The 21,942-nt window shown below is 37.7% G+C and overlaps 1 protein-coding gene across 2 annotated transcripts in view; it reads right to left on the reverse strand.

Moving 5' to 3' along the window:
- Gro (groucho) overlaps nucleotides 1-16,419 on the reverse strand; it is a 74,141-nt gene extending 57,722 nt beyond the window's left edge. For both annotated transcript variants that reach the window (XM_028171786.2, XM_028171785.2), the window contains exons 1-4: nucleotides 16,108-16,419; nucleotides 8,956-9,053; nucleotides 7,641-7,704; nucleotides 6,557-6,601 (exon numbers count right to left, since the gene is read on the reverse strand). In XM_028171786.2, the coding sequence (XP_028027587.1) occupies nucleotides 6,557-6,601; nucleotides 7,641-7,704; nucleotides 8,956-9,053; nucleotides 16,108-16,176 (276 nt within the window). In that variant the 5' untranslated portion in view covers nucleotides 16,177-16,419. The remainder of the gene's footprint in view (nucleotides 1-6,556; nucleotides 6,602-7,640; nucleotides 7,705-8,955; nucleotides 9,054-16,107) is intronic.
- Nucleotides 16,420-21,942: the final 5,523 nt, after the last annotated feature.

Consider the following 21,942-nt stretch of genomic DNA (forward strand, 5'->3'; position numbering starts at 1 on the left):
AATATTCATTAGAGAATTTAAATACCGGCCTACCACAAATATGTTGGAATATTAAAATTGGTTCGTGCCCTCAATTCAGTTTCCTTTTTAAGGATATAATAAGCGTCAACGGTATTTTAAAAATTCGAAGCGGTCCGACCGTTTTTTTTTATACATTTTGAAACAACAAACATATTAATTTATTTATATATTTATACATAAATTCTAAATTCGAATAGGACAAATGATCATGATAACGTTGAACATTTTCTGACATTCTGAATTCTATAGCCATTATGGACGCGATTAATCGTAAATGGTTTCGAATCATTTAAATTATAGAATATACTAGAAATAGCACCTATGTTATTTTCTGACCTAAAACTTTTTCTAGTTTTCACGTAACTACTCGGCAATTTGTTGGTTTCATTAATTCAGTGAACACGTTCGGAGTGCACTTTAATTGTAGCCCCACAAATGTATTGTAGAGGTTGTCAGTGAGGGGCTCAGTCAATGGCGGTGTTCCCCCCCGTACGTAACCCCTTCCTTGTTTGCATTGTTTCATTGTTTGAATACGCGGGACCACCGTACAACTGTTACCGTTTTCATGATAATGTAAGTGAGATTTAATGATACGATCTATGTGAATATTGCCGACTTAACGATGATTCTTATCGATATATTTTATTTGGTACCTGGATGAATTGTTATTCTATTCAAAAAGTTATTTGATTTTTTGAGAGAATAGTGATGGGAATGGCACGATATCGGAGATGTTATAGCAATCTTATTAATGTATGATAATTTTTTATTGGAAACATTCAGCTGAGCAACAATACAAGAATCTGTGTACCAATGTAAATATGTATTTAGTATGCAAATGAAAAATGCGGCCTCTTAAAATTCTTACATCGTTCCGGCTGCAGTTTTACTGGTTACATTACATTGAATAGGAAACGAGTGAGTCATAGACGTGTAGTTTACGAGTCGAATAGAAATCGTCTGTTTTAAATGAAAATTCAAGGAGCGAACAAGGCGTCCATTATTCATGAGGGCCGTTTCACGCCCGACCACCGACAAGCGCGAGTCGAGTGCCGACGACGCGCGTTCCCCACGCGCCGACCCGGCCACGCCAAACTGTTCCCGAATCTATATCCGTGTCTCAATCAAAGCAATTAAGGTGGCCAGACTACGACAACAAACGTCGAACGGGGGACGTACGTATTCGCTGTAATTAGTTTCACATCGCCGCCGGAGTCGAAGGGCGATAAATTAACCTGGCGATACGGAATATCACCCCGAAATCACGTTAAACTTGTAAACTTCCCGACATGAACGCAAATTGTTTTACCAACTGATCCGAGTCTATCAGCGATATAGTTTAAATCCCTAAACGGAACGTCGCGCACGTTTCATGTTACGAATTATGACGTACGTATAATAATTATAACAGTATAATGATGTATCGCCACGCGAGAGTACGACGTGTAGGAATGAATACGTGTATTAGTAAGACAGAGCGCCTCGAGCGTCTACCCGACGATACACATTATTAGACGTGTTGTTTTATTGCACGATTTAGGCGGGCCGTAAACTCGTGTTTATTAGTCACGAGTCTTTACGTGCGCATTATACGCGACGACTCATTGTGCGTGGACACTGATTTACTAAATTACATCAATTTTTTTAATGCAAAATTGAAATGTTTGGTACCTAATACCCATGCACGTTACAAAACCGACTGATATTAATAAAACGGAGAGGGTAATATACGCCTTATTTTTCACATGGCATCCCTATCCCTGTGCATTGTAGGGGGCAAATTTGAAAACACAATTAGACTTAATACAGAGGTGATTGTTGGCGAGCGAGGGTCGCAGGCGAGGGGTTACGGCAAATCCTTTAATTTGGCTCCCCGATCAAATAATAAAGCGGACGGAGGGGCAGCAAACGGCGATATCGCGTTTAGTGGTTTTATTGCAAGCGCCATCTGCCGCGCGACGCACGCTGTAGATCCGGAGATAATTTCGCTTTTAAGCGAGGGGGCGAAGCGACGGAGCGTTCATTGTGAGTTGTTGCCTTCGTTTAGACAATTCACAAGGCTGTATCCGCGTGTAGATGTACGAGATAGCGCGCCATTGTGCGGGCCCCGTAACGACTACCTGCATGTCGATGTGAAGACTCAACACTTATAATTTGATAAGGAATATTGCACAGCCAAATGCGCTTATCCTGATATTATTTCGGAGCATTTCCATTGCCCTATTTCCCTATATATTTTTTGTAGTTGCGAATATATTAATACTGCGGTTTCTGTGGTTGTTTTTTTCACTTCTTAAGCTCGGCTTTTGTCGGTAAATTTAATAATGTCACAGATTATATAATATAAAAAAAATATGCAGCCGTTTCGAAATAAGGATTTAAAGATTGGTAATCTTTTGCAATGTCGAACTAGGTGGCGTTGCCAAACTATATAATAAGAATATATGAATAATCACTAAATACTTGAACACTGTTTCTGAAATGTCTATGGAACCTCTTTCTACTTTTTCTTTTGTAGTCGGTTGAAAATAGGATTTCAAAAGAATTAATTAAACATTCCAACGCAATACGAAACGCTATCTTAATACCTTACGTTACTTTTAATCCGCTAAAGGTAATGTTGATAATTAGTCCATAATTAATGTGGTAAGCATGTAAATCCTAATCAGTTCATTGAATTGATAACATAGTAGTAGGAAAAGACCGTATCGACATTTGTAAACAAAAAGCCGTAAACAAACAGTATTAAAAACGTTAGCCCCCGCTTGTTTCGTTATAAATAGTAGGTAAGCGGATTGAGCACGTGCAGCGTTTTTATCAATGAGAGCCAGAGGGTGTTGTGTGGACGCACCCTAATGCAAACCAAACAATCCCCCGCCTCGCACATGAATAATTTCACCATGTCGATGACACAGAACAAAAATAACAGACAGCCCACTCTTTTTTTCATTTCAGACCTTGCTACTAATCTTTGTACTACGCAAGGGTTACCGAAGGCTTAAAATGAAGGAGCATCATTTATTCGAAGCTATCTCACATGGCCGTGCAATTATGTCGTTAATCTGTTTACGACCCTTCTGTAACGAACACTAGTCCCCTGTTTTGTGTCAGGGGCAAGGGACGGAATCGCAATAACCCGTAGATTATTAAATTATACGGACACGTACCTACTGGAAACTGTTCAAATGGATTTTTTTCCAATTAGATTTCGGATTTATTTGCTCGTTGATTTATGAAGAGATTTCGAAAAGTGTTTATTTTTTTATTAATTTATTTGTGATGAAATGATGGGATAATGATTTTGTGCTTTTATTAGCTTGGTATGTATGTTTGCTTGTATTAAAGTAATTTTCATGGACTCCAAGACGTCTGATCAACTTCTTACCAATTATCGTATTTTTACGATATGGTATTGTCATTAAAATTATTTAAAATTTCGATCTAATCTCTGGACCGGTATCTAGAGATAAAATACATGAAATTAATTGTTGGTTCAATTTCAGCTTATAAACATTAAAAATATAGGGTACGTACTTTTAATTTCCTTCATATCTATTTACGAATGACTGTTTAGAATATTTTTTTAAGGAAAACATCGCACCCATCTTTAGAAGGCGTAAATGTAAAATGTCGGCATTCAGAAATAACGCACGAAAAAATATTCCACTACACAACTCGAGAGCTTCCGTTACTACTAAAATTGTGATGGATGATGAATCGTATAGCGTAAAACGAACATTCAAACAAACATCAGAGCTATGACAGCGGCGCGAGGGAAACCCGGTATCGATATTTAATAACAAACGACAGTCGGGGAGGAGGCGCGTGCAACGGAGCGCGCCGCGGGGTGTTACACAAGTAAACCTCGGCAAAGTATTCCGATATCCCGCCGACACAGTTCGTTCCCTCGCAACGCCCTCGTCTATTCTATATATTTCCACATTAATTTGTCATAAACGAATCCTTTGCTTTCAACATCGCAACTGCGTTTCGGTTTGAAGGGCGGAGCAGCCGTTGTAACTATACTTGAGACCTTAGAACTGATATCTCAAGGTGGGTGGCGCATTCACGTCGTAGATGTCCATGGGCTCCAGTAACCACTTAACATCAAGTGGGGTGTGAGCTCGTCCATCCATCTAAGCAATAAAAAAAAACAGTCAAAATCTTATAGTATCCAAACTTAATTAATACCTTAGCCTTTTTTCAATTTATTTTGAATACCGAACCAGTGGTACGTAATTAGCACAGAACCTGCGTTCATTCATAGAAAGAAACCGTTGCGTTAATCGGCAGCGTGAAAGTCGGTTCAAGCGTGAATAATGGCTCGAAGCACAGAACAATAAGTCTCCGTGTCGATACAGGCACACAAAGACGAAACAATCAATTCACGGCATAAGTAGGTGCGATTCGGCACGGTCTCACTAAGCTACGGTCTGGCCCCGCGACTAACAAAAGAAAATCTAAGCAATTAGTCGGCGTCAGAAAGAGCGGAAAACGCGAGTTAGACGCGGTCACGGCAGCGAACGCGGCGCGGTCACGACGAGCCTACTCCCCGCGACTCTACATGCGTCATAATAGAGTCATTACGAGATAACCAGCACGAAGCACATCTCGAATAAACATCGCCCAGTCAGCGTTCAAGCACTACAAGTTTGATGCGATCGAACAAAAAACCAATACTTCCATCCCATCAGAGGCTATGTAACAGAACTGACAATCGGAATTCATTTGAGCGTCATTTTATTTTATTGAGTGTTTAACCCGACCGAGCGTCGTGTGACGAGCAAGAACGAGCGAGATAACGAATAAAAAATGTAAAACATTCTATTACGGTCGGCAACGCTATAAAAGCTTAACAAAGTCCGAGGGGTACGTTTCGGTTCTCGCTCGACCGAGCGTGTTAAGTGCTAATGTAATAATCCATTACAATGAAGCGCGCCAGTGTACGCTAAATAGCGCATTCAAGCATTGAGCCGGTGGAGGCCGCCATCTGTCCGCCGCAGCACCAAACAATACAGCCCTTCTAATTTACCCCTCGACCTGAGTTTGCCAGACCCTAAACAAATATTATATTACTCACTGCAGTTTGCTTTAACGTATTCTGAGGTCTCTCTCCTACACTTATTATTCAGTAAACATTGCGTTTGACATCAGATTTATTATGCTCGAAGTAAATGTTGGAATATTAAGTTGATATCAAAACAGGTACGTATTAATTCAGACCTCGAAATGTTACAGCAAAATACATTCGACATACCTATATGTAACTAGTAATTACAGACTTTTGTAGAATAGTAAATGCGATCACCTGTACCGTTGTTTTATTATTTACAAGATGTTCATTGTAACGTGTGAAATAAATGAATGTTTTTATATTAAATGCAAGGATATTCAATTGATTTTGTTGGACATGTTACAGGCTCTTATTAAAAAGCGGGGTTCGATTGTAGACAGGGCAGTGAGCGTAAAATCAACAGATTACCATGAAGCCCCCCGTGGATAGCCCCTCGGGCGCAAGGGACCCCTGGTGCACAGTATATATACCTATTTGTTAGGGTATCTATTGTTGGTCTCTGGTCAGGGCTGTCTACAAACAAGCGGGATTAGCAAGAGAATTTGAGTTTAGTTGAGCAACAAAATTGATCGATATTGCGACACAGCTGATATTCAGCTAATAATACGTAAGAAATTCACATCGCAAATCGATTTAAAAATCTACTATAGTTACGCATATTTCTGTAAACTTTCTTGAAGTAAATATGGGTAGATATTACAGTAGAAACTAGTGTAATAAATGTATTTGTCGGACTCCGCAAATGCCAACTCGAAATTTCAAAATATCGATTTAATTTAGGCATGGCTTATGACAACCCTGAACGTCCCCTTTGTAAATCCTGCTAAGCGTCTAATTCATGGATATTATATTTTCTCCGTTTTAGTTGAACTCATATTTAGGGGAAGCTCAGGCTCCCCTAGCACCACGGTTCCGCAGCCCCACGCAATATATCGATAATGTATGGAAATGAAAACCCGTCACAACATCAACTCAAACCGCACTCGGCAACCCTGATTATTTTTCAATATAATATTTAATATCCCAAAAGAATCTGTGTGATGAAAACAAATTAACTTCGCAAGTTTTAAATGAAAAACCGTAATGTCAACAAAGCGGTTTGAACGGGTCAGGACGGCCCCCGCGCGCGTCGAACGTTTATCTAACAAACAGCCAGAAAGCAAAAATACATATTTTTTATTTCATAGTAATAGGTGGAGTTCTTCGGCCATCACTATTTACCTAAAATGTAGTAAACTTTGTTACGAATTTCAATGTGATCACGCGGAAACGATTCACTATTTAAGTTTGGCTGAAAAATTGTAGTATTTTCTTTCATAAGCATATTTAAATCTTTGGGATGACGCCTTGTGACATTTGAAATTCCTTTTTGAGAACAATCATTCTTAAGCCAAAAGTAAAATATAGATTACAGCTAACTAGTAATTACGTTAATTTAGAAGTAGATGTCATAGTACATACCTGTTTGTGCATTTCCACGTTGAGTCCATACGACATTTCATAGTACTGAAACATAAAAATCATTTTAGTGTGATAAAAAAAAATACATGCGTGCGTATTTATTATATGTTGTCAGTCGACCCTAAATAAGTTTCATTCCCCTCAATTTGTTATTAAAACTAAATATTGCCAACCTCCTAAAAAAACGAACTCAATTTTCGATATTCGCGTTTCAATGTAACAACGCTATGTTTACTTTATGCTACCAATCTGAGATAAATGATTGCTTTATTTTTAGAATTATTTAAAGCGTGTGCAGGTAAAGGTGCCCTTGATTTAATGATTCATATTAAGACACTAAAATTTTCAATGGACACATATTAATTTAAAGTTTTCGGTCTATCTGTCAAAACATAACAAGTAGGTACATTGTGACGCAGAAAACGATTGCCAAGCATTAACTTTCTCAAATTATAGGAGTCGGGTGACTAAACATCCGCGGCAGCGCAGTTTGGACGCCGGCCAGAAGTGTTTCCGACACATAAAAATTCTCCCGAAAATTTTCTCTCGAGCGTATTTAAATAAATTGCGAGCGATTTGGCAACACTTAACCGTGATTTAAATCTGAATAGAGCGAACATTCGGGGATTAAGGCATGCCAAAATATCTGTCCGTTTCAAATATATTGTTTGTTAGTGTGCGGGAAGCTAATGTGTTTACGCACGTGTATGTGCACCGCGATAACTGGTTTGATTGATTGGACATTGCGCAACAAAACCCGGACTTTCATTCAACATATACGCGAAGGTTACTACTCGAAAAGCGTGTTTATTAAAACAACATGACACAAAGCTAATGTTTCGAGTTCATTTTATCAGTGTAGTTAGTTATCTAAATAAAAGGGACCACTGAATCGAATGTCCGAATGGAACAGTGGTATAGGCGACATGCGGGCGCCGAACAAAAGAAACATATTTATTGATTTCACACGCCAACAAATGTTTAATGCGATAAACATCTCTATTTGTCCGTTGAATTAACAGTTGATTTTTTGTTTGGGTTTTTATTTTATGATAGGAAACAATAATAGACTCCAGACACTCACCATTACATAATGCCTTTGTATTTCTATTTTTTCACTAGCCAGTTTCTCGCATTCTAATTTTAAACTGAAACAAAAACAACAATATAAAAATGATAATATCTAAATCCTTCAGTTTTTTTTTTTTCATGTCAATTAATATTATAATCATAACGTAGATAGATAAATATCTAGAAGTAATATAAATGAGTTAATTAACTTGAATGATATAAAAGTGACTGGTAACGATTATTCAAAGAATTCATTATTGATATCTGTAATAATATAATAAAGTTGAAAGCTGCATAGGAGTCCGGTACACGAAAGTCTATTTATATGTTAAAGATAAGGAACTTTGTCTTTTTTTTTTTATTGCCTAGATGTGTAGACGAGCTCACAGCCCACCTGGTGTTAAGTGGTTACTGGTACCCATAGACATCTACAACGTAAATGCGCCACACACCTTGAGATATAAGTTCTAAGGTCTCAGTATAGTTACAACGGCTGCCCCACTCTTCAAACCGAAACGCATTACTGCTTCACGGCAGAAATAGGCGGGGCGGTGGTACCTACCCGTGCGGACTCACAAGAGGTCCTACCACCAGTAAACGCCGTATCACAACGCCGTTTCTTTAATGTTTTTTTATCTCGTATAATATTAGGTCAGACATATTATATTTATTGTTTTTATCGTAGCACCACCCGGCAGTTCAATTTCAATTCTAGATTACCTACAAGTAATGTACCTACAAGTTTAACGAGCGCATTGAAAGCCGAGTGATAAGAGGTTTACGATATCGTAATTCTGCCATAACTGGGTAATGGATACGAGCCAGTATCAATATAAAGGTTGTTCCAGTATGATTTTTAAAAAAAAACGAATACCTTCATTGGCAGTTAAATAAAATACATAAAAAATACAAACATGCAAATAATACATAAATAACATTAAATCTGAATTGGAATATACCTTTTTTTTAATGTCAGCTTTTAAGTAAAACGTTCTACTTTATAGAGATAAGATAACAATGGAGTGAGATGACAAAAAGGGCTGATAAAAAGGGCTCCGTCCTCAAAGGGACAGGTACGGTATGATGTCGCTGATTCCGGCGACAGACCGAAGCCCAGATGATCCATCTTTAGATCCTGTTGCTTGTACACAAGCATTTGATCTCGTGGGCTCTCTCGGATTATTTTCTTTGACTATTAAATGTATTGTATATATTTTTTTGTTTGTTCACAATAAGCTCGTATCTGTAGTCAGTAGTTTATGAACGAGGGTGAATACGGGTAGTTTGAAATACTTTTACTAGGAAGCTTTATATATTAATTTACTTACTTATGATATTGAGCTTGTAGAAAATTGAATTCCTCTTTAATCCTATCGCACGATTCACCCACTGTGAATTTGATCGGTTGCCCGGGTTGTGGTGGACCCTGTAATAAAAGAAAAAGAAAAAAAAAATTAAACAAATCGATTACAATGTTTTTTTATAATTACGCAAGACCGAAGAACGGAAACAAAAAATCGACTGATATAAGTAATTCTCCACCATTACAAATTGTTTAGAAACGTTTATGGTAAACACGCGAACGATACAAATGTTAAACGCGCAGCATACAAGCCATCAATCTCGGTCTCTGTACAAAAACGTTCCTATCACGAAACAAAAATTACACGCATCCCAAATTACCATAATACAAATTATCCTTTAATGACCATAATTCGGTGTGAGCCTCGATTAATGGAACAAAAAAAAAAAAGAAAAAAGAAAAATAACAACAACGCCGAGCGCTCGCCTCTTAACACAAAAATAAAGTAACGTGAACACGCGAGCATGTAATAATAAAGAAAAAAGAAGCAAAAAAAAAACACGAACTCCATAATAAGAAGCACGAAAATAAAAATAAAGCGAGGGACACAACAACACACGGTCGCCGGGAGGCCGATGGCAAAAAATAAATAACCGCCGCTCGGAGCCGGCGCGATGAACAAACGGACTTTAAAAATAATAAAAGAAACGTAAATAAAAGCGTAAAAGGAACTGGCGCGGCGTGTAGACGTTGTAAATGGAGCTGCGGACAATCGGGACCGGAAAAAATGCGCCCGGGAATTTAGTGAATGTAACCACCGGGGAGATAGGCCTGCGGTCGCGGTCCGCGCCGCCGCCGCTCTCTCCGACTCTAATGGGCGATCGCACTTAATAACGTAATAGATACAGCATCGTGAATCCCGACCGCAACTTCGCATTCTAGACTCGGTTCGGTCTGCTCAATGCGAGTTTTTTAACGTACTCGATAGCGTAAAAGTTAGCTCATATTTGTATGGAATGGAATCGTTTGCCTACGTTTGCCGCTAGGGGTGCTGTTCCAACTGCATACAAAATTGGGCTAACTTTTACGCTATCGAGAACGTTAAAAACTCGCACTAAGCACACATAATTGTTTTCATTTAATTTAAATATTTATTTACTTCAAAAAAAAAAGGGCTGTTAACGTCGTGATTAGATGTAACGCTCATATGAACTAGCCATCCCTACACAGCCAGGCCGTCGCCTAAACGATTTGACTCCAGATTTGCTCTAATATTTAAACCTGTTCCGCTATACTAAGTCGTCCCTATACATTAAACATCACACTTACAAACTGCTTTATTACGTCGACATAAATAATCCTAGCCCACGCAAATAAATATCCGCCATTGAATGAAATTGCCAATCGTTACTTATATATTTTAAAAGCAATAAAACACGACCGTGGGCTGAAAGCACTTTACTTCGAGATGTGTATTGACTCGGTCAATTACTTATTCGTGTTCGTTCGTTCTCGGAACGGAAAATAATAATAATAATAAAAAACGAATCGAAAGTTACGAGCTAACATAACGCATGTTCTCAGGGTAAGAGCAAAATGATATTGACAGTAGCATCCTAAAGGCGCGTCGAGACAACACGTGTGGCGTGCATCACAACGAATCGCACACTCCGGGAACGCTGCTTTGGTGTTTCTTTTTTTTTTTAATTTATTTAAGGCACAAACATTAATACTCTTAAAGCCTGAGCTATATAATCGGTCTGCCCAGTGTTGTCTTTATAAAACTAAATGGCTTTGTATTATTAATTATACATTTTACGAATGACCTCTAATGCTCTTTGTTTTCACCGCAAATAAGACCGTCATCGTTATATATCTTTACAGCGCTAATGGACAAGCATTTTATTACCGAAACCGAACTGCTATATCAGAATATTACGACTGGATTGTATTAAACGGCTTTTGTGTTATAAAATTGTTTAACATTCGAATCTTATCTAAATCGATAACGCAAAGTAATGGCCGTTCAATTTTTTTTTTGTAAATCATTAAGCGTTTACCGGGAAACAAAATTAATTACACGTTATCAATGGGAATATCAATGCTGTTTTATTAACAGTTTCGATTGATTAGAAAGTTATTAGAGGCTCATTTAGTCACGGTCACTTGTTTTGTAAATAATTTTTTATTGCCTATTTTTTATTGACCACAAATTTTAATTCAAATAAAGCAATTACGTGTTAGTGTGCCGTGCTACTGGCTCCACGACGATTTCCCACGGTAAAATACTTCCCTTCGATTTTTAATGGCCCAAAGATTATTCGAAAACTTTAAAAAGCTCACAAAAGAAATGAAGATAATCCTCGACAATAATAGACTGAGTAAATGGTCCCCCTCTAAATAAAAAAAAATCTCATAAATTATCACCGAAAAGGTCAAATTAAAATACAATGAGGAGTTTTTGAGTGGCAGTATTGTGTAGAGGGCCCGGATGAAAGACCCGCATCCAGCGACCAACGCTTATAAAAACAAAACTAAACAGAATGCGTTTAAACGGATATAAAAAGAAATACGTGTTCTTATTTCAAATTATTGAATACGTCTGTGTCTGCCCACGTCTACCTGCCGTACGATTCTGGAGTTTTTTTATTTGTTTTAGTTCGAATTCGAATTTTGAAATCACCGAATGAGTTCAGCTTTTATTGGTGTATTATTGATAATCAACAATAATTTTCGAAACCTACAATTTTGAGGAAGTTCCGAAGAATTTTAAAAAGTGGATCGATGTCAACTGTTTATTAGTAATATTAGAAGGTTTCCCGCTCCGCAGAGTGCGTACACAAGTTCAGCGGCTCGGTAAACATCTAAACACCATTCGCACTTACAAACCAAACAAGCACAGACAAATATTTGAACATTGAGATTGGCTTTGTAACGTAACGCTGTACCGTCGAAGTGCCGCGAGCTAATATCATCTGTATTGTGTTCAGCGGAAGACGTAAAAAGGCGTGTTGTAAAAATCGACATATGGCGTTTAGGGACGGAAATACAAAAAAAAAATATGCTAGTAAACTAATATGGTAGCGCTGGGATCGGAAAGCTGATTTTATTTTCTTAGAAACACAAGACGGTTAGCCGACGAATGTATACGGTGTGGCTAATGGTGAGTTGTTTGATATCGATGGTTCCGAGAATAGAGGTCTAATTAAGCGTCGCTGCAACTGGACAGCGTAATGTGGCTTCGGGAATTAATGTGTTGGCTTTATAGCGCAATATAGTTGTGGTGATTAGTTTTTAATTGCAACCCGTCAAGTGTCCGACGTGCGGTTTTAATATTGACGGACATTAAGGAGAAGTTTTATTTTCATTACATTTTAAAGGCAAAAATTTAAACCGAAATTTCGCTATTAAAAATATAAACTTGTAGCGCAAATTGTGTGAACGCGTGGAAGAACTATTTGAGAGCCCATACGAGGCTCTTAACAAATGCTCCGTTTGATGGAGACTTGATTATGACAAGGCATTGTTTGCGTACTCCAAATGCCGTGTTTGTACAGATAACGTTATCTACGAATGTTGGGAATTATTTTTGGTGAGCATTGACTCAAGGCACTCCAGTTATCAGCTTTGATAATCCTAACTCACGTTTCCGTTGACAAGTCTCGTACAATGGCTCCACAATCGGCAATGACACAGATTTTTAATGTGACAACTGTTGTTTTATAGCCGCGATTCGAATTAATTTTAATCATATTTGAAGATTACGTTGTCTAAATAAATTTTTAAGTCACGACAAGCACACTCGTATGTTCCGATTTTGTGTTAACATTTATAAATGTTTTGGAAAAACAAACACGAGCTTGGTCACACAAAAAAGGAAAACTCATATTTTGGAAAAGAAACGTCATCTCATTTGCTCGTAGCGGTAATTTTGTCAGTCAAATATTGACGGAGTAGGACGCGACACGGATTTTGAACAAATAGACAAATAGGCATTAGCACTCACCACCCCCCTCTCCGACCCCGCCCCCGCACACCACCTCATAAACTCATAAAACACGAGTGACGGATCGGCAAAGAAAATTCTCGGTCTTCACGTTAAGAACATTTCAACAAAGATAAAAGATTACTTAATTATGTTTGATAATTGTAAGTAACTCGGTTCGTTTGCGTGATACCAAAATTGACTCAGAGATCTAGTAAGAGAAATATCGTGATAAGAAATGTCCTACATGCGTTTCAAAATGTAATTATTTTCTATGTAGGTACGTATAAGAAGCGCACACTATTATATACACATACTATCACATATCTACAGACAAAATATTTAAAATTCTCGTCACGATAAGCATTTTACAAGTTAAATTCGGTTTACAAAATGAATTCCTGCGCTGAACTTTAAACAGCTATAACACAATGCTAAAAGGCGTTTCTTTGAACCGAATTGAATTCATTATCACGCGACCGGTGTCGCGTTACTTCCTCTTTTGCAATCCTGGCCAGTTTCACCAGGCCCCCAGAAACGTTCTTACGAATGAAAATCAAAGAAGGGGGTGGCTCATTAAACGATTGTCACGTGTGAATTAATGTGACATACACGCATGATACTATGTGGGAATTATTTTATTCGAACGATGCATTTTCGGTCTCGACTTAAAGTACAATGTATGTACGTCAGTGGTCTAGCTTAAGCAATGGAGTGACAAGCGAACACGTGACTAATAAATATAGTTTCATACGTTCTTTATTGTTTGGTTTTTATTATTTGCGGAACCTAGTTTTTATGGGCACTTGGCCGTGACAAAAGACGCAATAAAACGTATCTACTTAGATTCAGTAATGAAGTCTTCTCTATTTCATTTGTCTTGTTTTCCTTCTCGGTTTCGCTGCCAACTTTTACATTATGTCCGTGTAATAAATAAAATATTTATTAGCAACGCATATTTTATTGTCAGTTTATTTAATCAAAACGATAATTTAAGTTGCTTTTCATTGTCATCGATTCGGAAATACGTAATGGATTCGAATGTGTTTTGTTTCACTGTGTTTTCATTTTTAATTGTCTCATGAAATTAGTTTATTGATTTAATTCAGCTACAGACGTATACAATTGGGTGCTACAAAATATTATCTAAACATAACTACTTTAATGATAATAACTGATTATATAATAGCTAACAACAGGTATGGGCTGCGGTTTCAATGAAGCTTAATACGTAAGTCTAAAATATGGTCTTAATCTCATTTGATATGGCATTTATTTTAATCATTCTATTGTTTTGGTGGTTACGAAAAATTCAAGTCGTCTAAAATAACACAATGAAAACCATGAGATTAAATCGTAATAGCAATTTTAATTATTTGTACGATTGGCGAGGACCGGAGAAACTCTAAATTGACTAAGATAAATGGGAGCTTATCATTCTCCGCCCATAAACAATTTGCAAAAAAAGCACGTCAAGGACGAACAAACATGCCAACTGGCGCTTTTATACAATGATCTGTATCTCAATAACGTTCTCGAATCAAAGCGGGTTCGTTCTGACATTACACAAAGACTTTATTCCCGAACACTTTGTTTAGTTTTATTAGGTATATATATATAAAAAAATGTTAATTACGTTATCCATATGCGGTGTACGGCTTCACAAACGATTGTCAGTCACGACGAGCGCTTACAAACCACACTATAATTTGAAATAAGCATTGAAATGGATTCTTGAATCGCGGTGGGTTTTCCGAATGCGCACAGGGACAGAGGCGACGCGGTTCGCAGGCACGACTTAGCCTCGCCTCCACTCAAATTCTTCTTTATGTCATCCGTTGCGACTTGCGGAGTGCTTATTAACAAGTGAGGCCTATAAAATCAAAGGCAGCTGAACTCCTTAATGTCGTAAAATGGATAAACAATGGCGCTATCTTGTTCAGTTAGTTGGACACGCTTTAGTGTTTTCATGTTATAACAAATGCAGATAAATCTCCGACAAATTCAGTTCAAAATTTTTATTTTAACTCTGTACTCAAATATGAACGAAGTTTTATCATTTAAAATTCAGATTATTCGTAATATTCTCATTCTTTATAAATCTGCTTTAAAATAAAGAATATCATAGCTACCCCAACAAAGGAATTTCAGCTTCTCAAACCGGGAGTGTTGCTAACACTGGCCCTAGCAAGAGCAGTAGTACTTTGATGGACCGGGAGGATCCGTAATGACGTGATTAGGGTTGATTTTTGTAGTTTACCTTAATATTTGACAGGCTTGGATTTAGCTGCCTTTGATTTTATAGGCCTCAAGTATAGATACTATTGTAGTGGGTCTGTGGATAAATCACTGTTTTAAAAACGACAAAACCAATTTTAGTAATAGCTGTAAACTGATTAATATTGTGATTAAAACTTAAAGTCTGTTTTATTACACAACAGTAATGGTTACCTGGGATTTTAAATCTACACGATTAAGTGCAGGAGGTCAACTAGCATTTCAAAGACGGTCATAAATATTTTGTTCAAATTTGAAAGCGGTTTGAGCTGTGGCGCGCACACCTGGTGGCTTCGTTTTTGAGAAAACGGTCCGTCTGATTTGGTTGTCCGATAGAATCCTTTACAGACAATTTCACGGGTAATCGAGTGTCAGACAATGGTCGCCAGTCGGTCGCAGCGGGGAGCGCACAGCCCTTGCCTATTTGCCAGTTCCATTCAACTGCTTATTATTACTTTTACGCTTTTATTACCACTCCAAGATTCACTTTGTACCTTTCAACGATGTTATTAAGTCGCAAATATTATATTTTTTTAACAAAACGGTATCTCAAACACAAACGACATATCACTAGTTCGGAGATACTGATTTCAATGATACGTTATTTATGTAAACGGATGCAGAAAAGACATCAACGCGCATTTACGAGCAGAATGTTTTATGCACGTGAAAATCTTTACATTAACATGTCAATTAAAAATTTCCGTGAAATTAATTCCAGTTTTGTTGTGTACATCTTGCATGCACCGGTAGGTCGATGCGTGAAATTTGAATAATATTAACGTTACAGTGACGTTTCGTGTTAGAAAGCGCTTTCACTGGAATTGTGAGACTCTCGCTCGCTCGTCAGTCATAAAGACGTCAGTCGAAGAGATGATAATCGGGAGTGATTTATGCGATGCGAGTGTCGCTCACCGGATGCCTGGCGGCCGCCACGGCTGCGGCGGCGGCGGCGGCGTTCATAGCGCCCGCACTCGGATACATCCCAGCGTCAAACACTAACGGTCATGGTCTACACTGAACGAATATAGGGCACAGCACACACTGCACAAGATCCACAGAACAACACTCCACGCGGTCGGTCGCACGCGGTTCTCCGTCACAGCGTCAGACGGCGCACGTGTTGACTGCGCGAAGGCTGCGAGCGGACTGGCGCGCGGGGCGCCCCCACCCCACCGTCGGACCCCATCATCCGACCCTCGCATGCCGATTGCCGCTGCCGTACATATTTTCTCCACTCGAATTTTTCGTCGACTATCTTCATGTTTGAGGAATACTTTAGTCGAATCGGAGATATACGCTCTAATAGATACGTATTATCTGGGGATTTTCTGGGAGGGCGGAGGGTGTCGGTGTTTGGTCGCCTGAGTTATTTCGTTCTGTTTGCTTTGGCAAGTGATATGCAATTTTAATAAGTCTCTGTTTGTGTGTGTTTGATGTTATATCAGCAATCTAAATAGTTATAATCGTGGTTTAATTGGTATTTTTGCGAATAACTAGATGGGTTTGAGTGCAATGAAGTAAGAGAAGGTCTCCGGTAATAGATTAAAATATTAACGCGGTCAGTTTAATTCGGTAATCCGTAGCGAACGGATCACCAGTGATCGGGTTATCGGTCTTGATAGATGCAGCGGAGTTGAATACCGGCGGGACTGAGTTAAAACTTCACACACATTAAGCATTAACGTTATTCAATTATTATTTATTAGTTTACTTTGAACGTATTGAGTGCCTGCGATTATGCTTCAAGTACCACCTTCATTAACTACGTACGCTGCGAACACAAATCTGAAGAGTTTTAAATATCCACTCGTTGACTGTAATACACGAGCGATTGTAATTTGATGACGTAATAACAAACTTATTCGGTAAATACAAGCGTGCAATTATGTTTTAGAATTTGAATCAACAAAATAGAGTTAATTAATTTTTCTTGTAATGTACAGACTTGAACCGCGACCTACGTTGAAATTGGAATAAATGCTTTTGAATTTTCTAATTTACCTAGTTTTGGTGCATTGGTATATATTTTGTCGAAGGTGGAGAAAGACCTACCCAGCAGTGGTCATCTGTAGAATTATGAAGATAATGTTTGGTAGGTATGTTTCGGTATTTATTTTTTAAATCTCTGACTGCAGTCGTTATAGCGATAGCATCCGTCAGCTTGAAGTTAGATTAATTTAAAAAACAATTGCTTAAATCAAAATCGACATGATGTTTTTGCGTGATTCAACAAATACCTAAACAGAAATACAAAAAATAATAATTTGGGTCAGGTATGTCTGAACATCATAACTTCTATGTATTTAAATATTTTCCACGTATGTATGTAATAAGCCTTTGTTTTACCTAATATTTTACACCAAAACATTTATACTTATTAACAAATACTGGTACCAAAGTAGATACTTGCCTACATTATACTGAGATAATAGTTCTTACGCAAATTATTTATTGCTATTTGTATATTTAAGACGATAAATTCAAGCGTAGAGCAATAGTAACCCTAATTTGCAATCACAGTTCAATTACGCGGCTAGGCACCTACCGACATAAAATAATTTCGTTTGTTAATAAATTGTTCAACTATAAATTGAGATTCACTATTTTATAGTCATTAGTTAAAAAAGGCATTAACTCGAGATTGGAGTGCATTCGATTATTTGTATTTACGATCACCGTTATTGGGATTTAAGAGCTACTTCACTTTATCACCTTTAGTCCGATGTTAAACGTTTTTGATTTGAAAACGGAAATGTAAAATTTTATGATGAACTGGTGATACTTAATTTACGGGTGGTGGGACCTCTTGTGAGTCCGCACGGGTAGGCAAACCTCAAAAGCTACAGAAGTACGATTACGAAGCTGTCGTAAAATTCAGTGAACTTAATATCCGGTTCGATGACGTCACATCTGAAGACACTTTAGGGCGTGAATCTGGTTATCAGATACAAATGTCGGTGTCAATGACCCCCCTTCACCACGTACTATTTACATAAAACGACGTAAATACATATTACGTGATATAAGTATATTTATTAATCACTGGTGTCTGGGTATGGGATGCCTGCACGGGTTCGTCTCACCAGCCTGTCTATATGTGCTTCCAAAAACCAGTTCGTTCCGGTTTGGAGTGTGGGAGAACCGTCGTGTTTAACAATTCAGACTTAGACAGTTTTTTTTTTTTTTTTTTTTTAACCCTCTCGATAGCGTAAAAGTTAACTCACATTTTTATGCAGTTTCAACAGCGCCCCTAGCGGCAAACGCAGCCAAAGTTTCCAAGTCCATACAAATTTAAGTTAACTTTTACGCTATCGAGAACGTTCAAAAACTCGCACTAAGCACACAGAAAAGTGTGACAAACAGATGTCCGTATCATTTTGTAATTGTTAGTTTTTTTTTTTTTTTTTTTGTTCTAAATATATGTATAATATGGTTTTCTGTTATATATATTCATGAATTTATCTTTCGTAATAGCCGTTCGTGTAGGTATTCAAATATTTAATCAGAAATATCGGTACATCTTAGAGAATTTGAATCGGCATACTTTAAAACCAATACAGCGGTCGTCTTAACCATTAGATTGTAGGCGATTCCTCACACACCCGATACCAGAAAATCTAAAAAAGAAATTTTCGGTGTTTCGAAGAATTGGAGGTAGTTCAATATAGTTTTGAAATTAGGCATCTATTCTCAAATACAGATTAAAAACTACCGCACAAAAATGACCTTAGATTGTCAAGTCAAAAATTCCTTCTTTTTGAAATTAAAAAAAAATATGTAAATATGACGCCAATTAGTCTAAAAAGCTTTCTTTTTGAGCTGTAAGAATCTGTTCAAACTGTTCATCTGTTCAAAGTACCGAAAATACTAATGACTAATTAATTACGTTTAAAATGTTGATTCACCTAAAAATATGATCTGCAAATAACAACATTTAAAATTTGGACGTTACTTATTTTTTTGTTTTTGTTTAAATCGCCTCAAAAAAAAAACTTGCCCACATTAACACGGCTTGTACCAATAACTTTATTACCTGAACAGGTTTCTTTACGCGCGTACAGATATGAGAGTGATCAGTACGAGTATCTAATTACTTATGAAGTGCCAGTACTCCGCGTTCATCCCTCCCCACCATTAAATAACTCATGAATCGTTTGTAATTTAAGAACGTAACGAACGACGTCCACGTCGACAACCTCGGGTCGACATACTGACTTGTTTATTAATTGGAATGTAACACGAGAAACATTGTTTATCTGATTATGTAAGTTGTGTTTTATTGTCGTCAGATGTTACGTGAAATTTGAAATCTCGAGACGCGAGTCCGGGTGTCTCATCTTATACCTTTAAACGAGCAATTCTTGTATATTTTAATAAAATTTAGTGTACAGGGGATTTCGGGGGCGATAAATCGATCTAGCTACGATTTATTTTCAGAAAATGTTGTTTTATTCTTGTCTTTAATAATCAACTCTTCCCGACATCTATTGGCGAATAATAATACTATTTTTCCTAATTGAGGGCAACTAACCGCTTTAAAGACACAACAACTGTATTTCACTGGAATGGTACCCTGCGCGTAGTTCGTTTCCAAATGATTCTTGTCCACCTGATTGTATGTCTGGAAGAGATCGCTCTTAGCGATAAGACCGCCAATTGTTCTTTTTTTTTTTATGTATCGCACTGTTTATTTGTTTTTTTTTTGGTGTACAATAAAGAATACTCTCTCTCTCTCTCTCAAGATGGCGTTATAAAAAAAAAACGAGCAAAGCTCGATCATCATCTCATTCGCATTGAAACACGGCCAATCATTCGAACAGGAAGCGCGATTGCTTTCCAGCAGAAATTCTCATTGATCTATATAAAAAAGACAAAGGGAAGGTCGCTCGGCTGCTTGACGGTCCAAATTCTGTTGTTCGGAACCTGTAGTTATATTCACATGCGAGCTTATTTTGATAGAGTCGTGAGCGCGATTCAGGATTTTCAAATTACTTCTATTCTTTTTTTTTTATTTTTATTGCATTACAACGGCTGCCGCACCCTTCAAACTGAAACGCATTACTGCTTCACGGCAGAAATAGGCAGGGCGGTGGTACCCATCCGTGCGGACTCATAAGAGGTCCTACCACCAGTAATTACGTAAATTATAATTTGCGGGTTTGATTTTATTACACGATGTGATTCCTTCACCGTAGAAGTCAATCATAAACATTTGTCAAGTAGGTACGTATTTCATTAAAAAAATTGGTACCCGCCTGCGGGATTCGAACACCGATTGATTGATCGCCACATACGAGTGTACCAGACGTCTTATGCTTTAGGCTACGACGACTTAAAATTATATCATCTTTCTTTTTTATGACCTTTCTATGATAGGTGTAGCAAAATCTTTAAGCTTCCTTGTTATGCTTCATTGATTATGTAAAAGCTCATTTTAGGAGTTCATCATCCGAAAACTGTTTCCTAACTTTTAGCATGGTAAAATTAATAAGTGCTACTTAATGGCTCGAAATACGACCATAACAATTCAACAGCTTACATTGATTTTACATACATATTCCTTCTTTGGTTTTCCTCATTGACATACATATTTTCTTAGGGTAAGAACAAATATTGTTTATAATCATATTTTTAATAATTACAATAAAGCTCGTAAATAGGCAATAAACAAAGAAAGCCATTAAACAAACAGAAGAGAAATACCCCTGAACTGTTGCTTTTTTTATGATTGAAGGATTACTGGTGGCCTGGAGGCCTTTCCAGTTTCACCAGGACAGGTGGTCGAGCAAAGACTCAGCCAGGAGGTGAACTGTTGCTTCATTGCTTGTTTATATAGACAACACCAGAAAGTCGTACAAAAACAATCAATGATTGCATGTTGTTTCTGTGTACAATGAATGTATTCAGCATCCATTACGCGACGTCTACCGCCAAATGTCACTAAACACTTACGATTTTCAAATATTGATCTGAATCGCGAATGCATTGATACTCTATAAGACTATAATGAAACAATTAGCATTCTATATTCGCCAAATAGTAAAACTATGATATCGAAACCTTTGCTTCAAAAACCGTTAACCCATAATAGGTAATAACGAAACGAGAATGATCGAATTTCAAATTTAAATCCGACATTTATAGATTTCGATTACAGTCAGTAAGTCGAACAGCGAAATTAATACGTTCATGTTCATTAAAATGAAACACTTAGGTAGGTACCTACTCGAGTTCGTGAGACGCCGCAATGGACAATACATTAAATCTCTTTGAAGCACCATCGCCGCTCGAACGCTATTAAAGTTAATTCAATTCAATAAAACCAGTGTTGTATCGACATTCATAGACAACTCCACTTAATGCAACCGAGCGTTTTCTGTACGAGAAATAAACCGAGCGTCTAAAAGGTTCTTAAAAGACATGCTAGTTATTTATGTCGCGGCCCGGAGATGGGAGTGATAGGTTCGGTAATGCCGGCTGCCTGCGCAGGCGGTCTCGATGGACGCGCGATAACGTATAAATAACAATCGCACGATATCGCTGCGACATCGCTACAACACCGCGCCGGCTCACCTCCGCACCCCACGTTTATCTACCTACCTGAGTGAAACAAAATTTTTACGATCCCATCGCGTTCGCGTCGATCGTATCTCGGGCGCACCGAGTATAAAGCCTTAATTAATTAGATAGGCCGCTTTAATCGACCCTTTATTTTCTTGTCCATTTAATTTACACAGTTGATGACTG

This window comes from Bombyx mandarina, chromosome 21 (genome assembly GCF_030267445.1).
Source record: "Bombyx mandarina strain Sakado chromosome 21, ASM3026744v2".
Classification (NCBI taxonomy): Eukaryota; Metazoa; Arthropoda; class Insecta; order Lepidoptera; family Bombycidae; genus Bombyx; species Bombyx mandarina.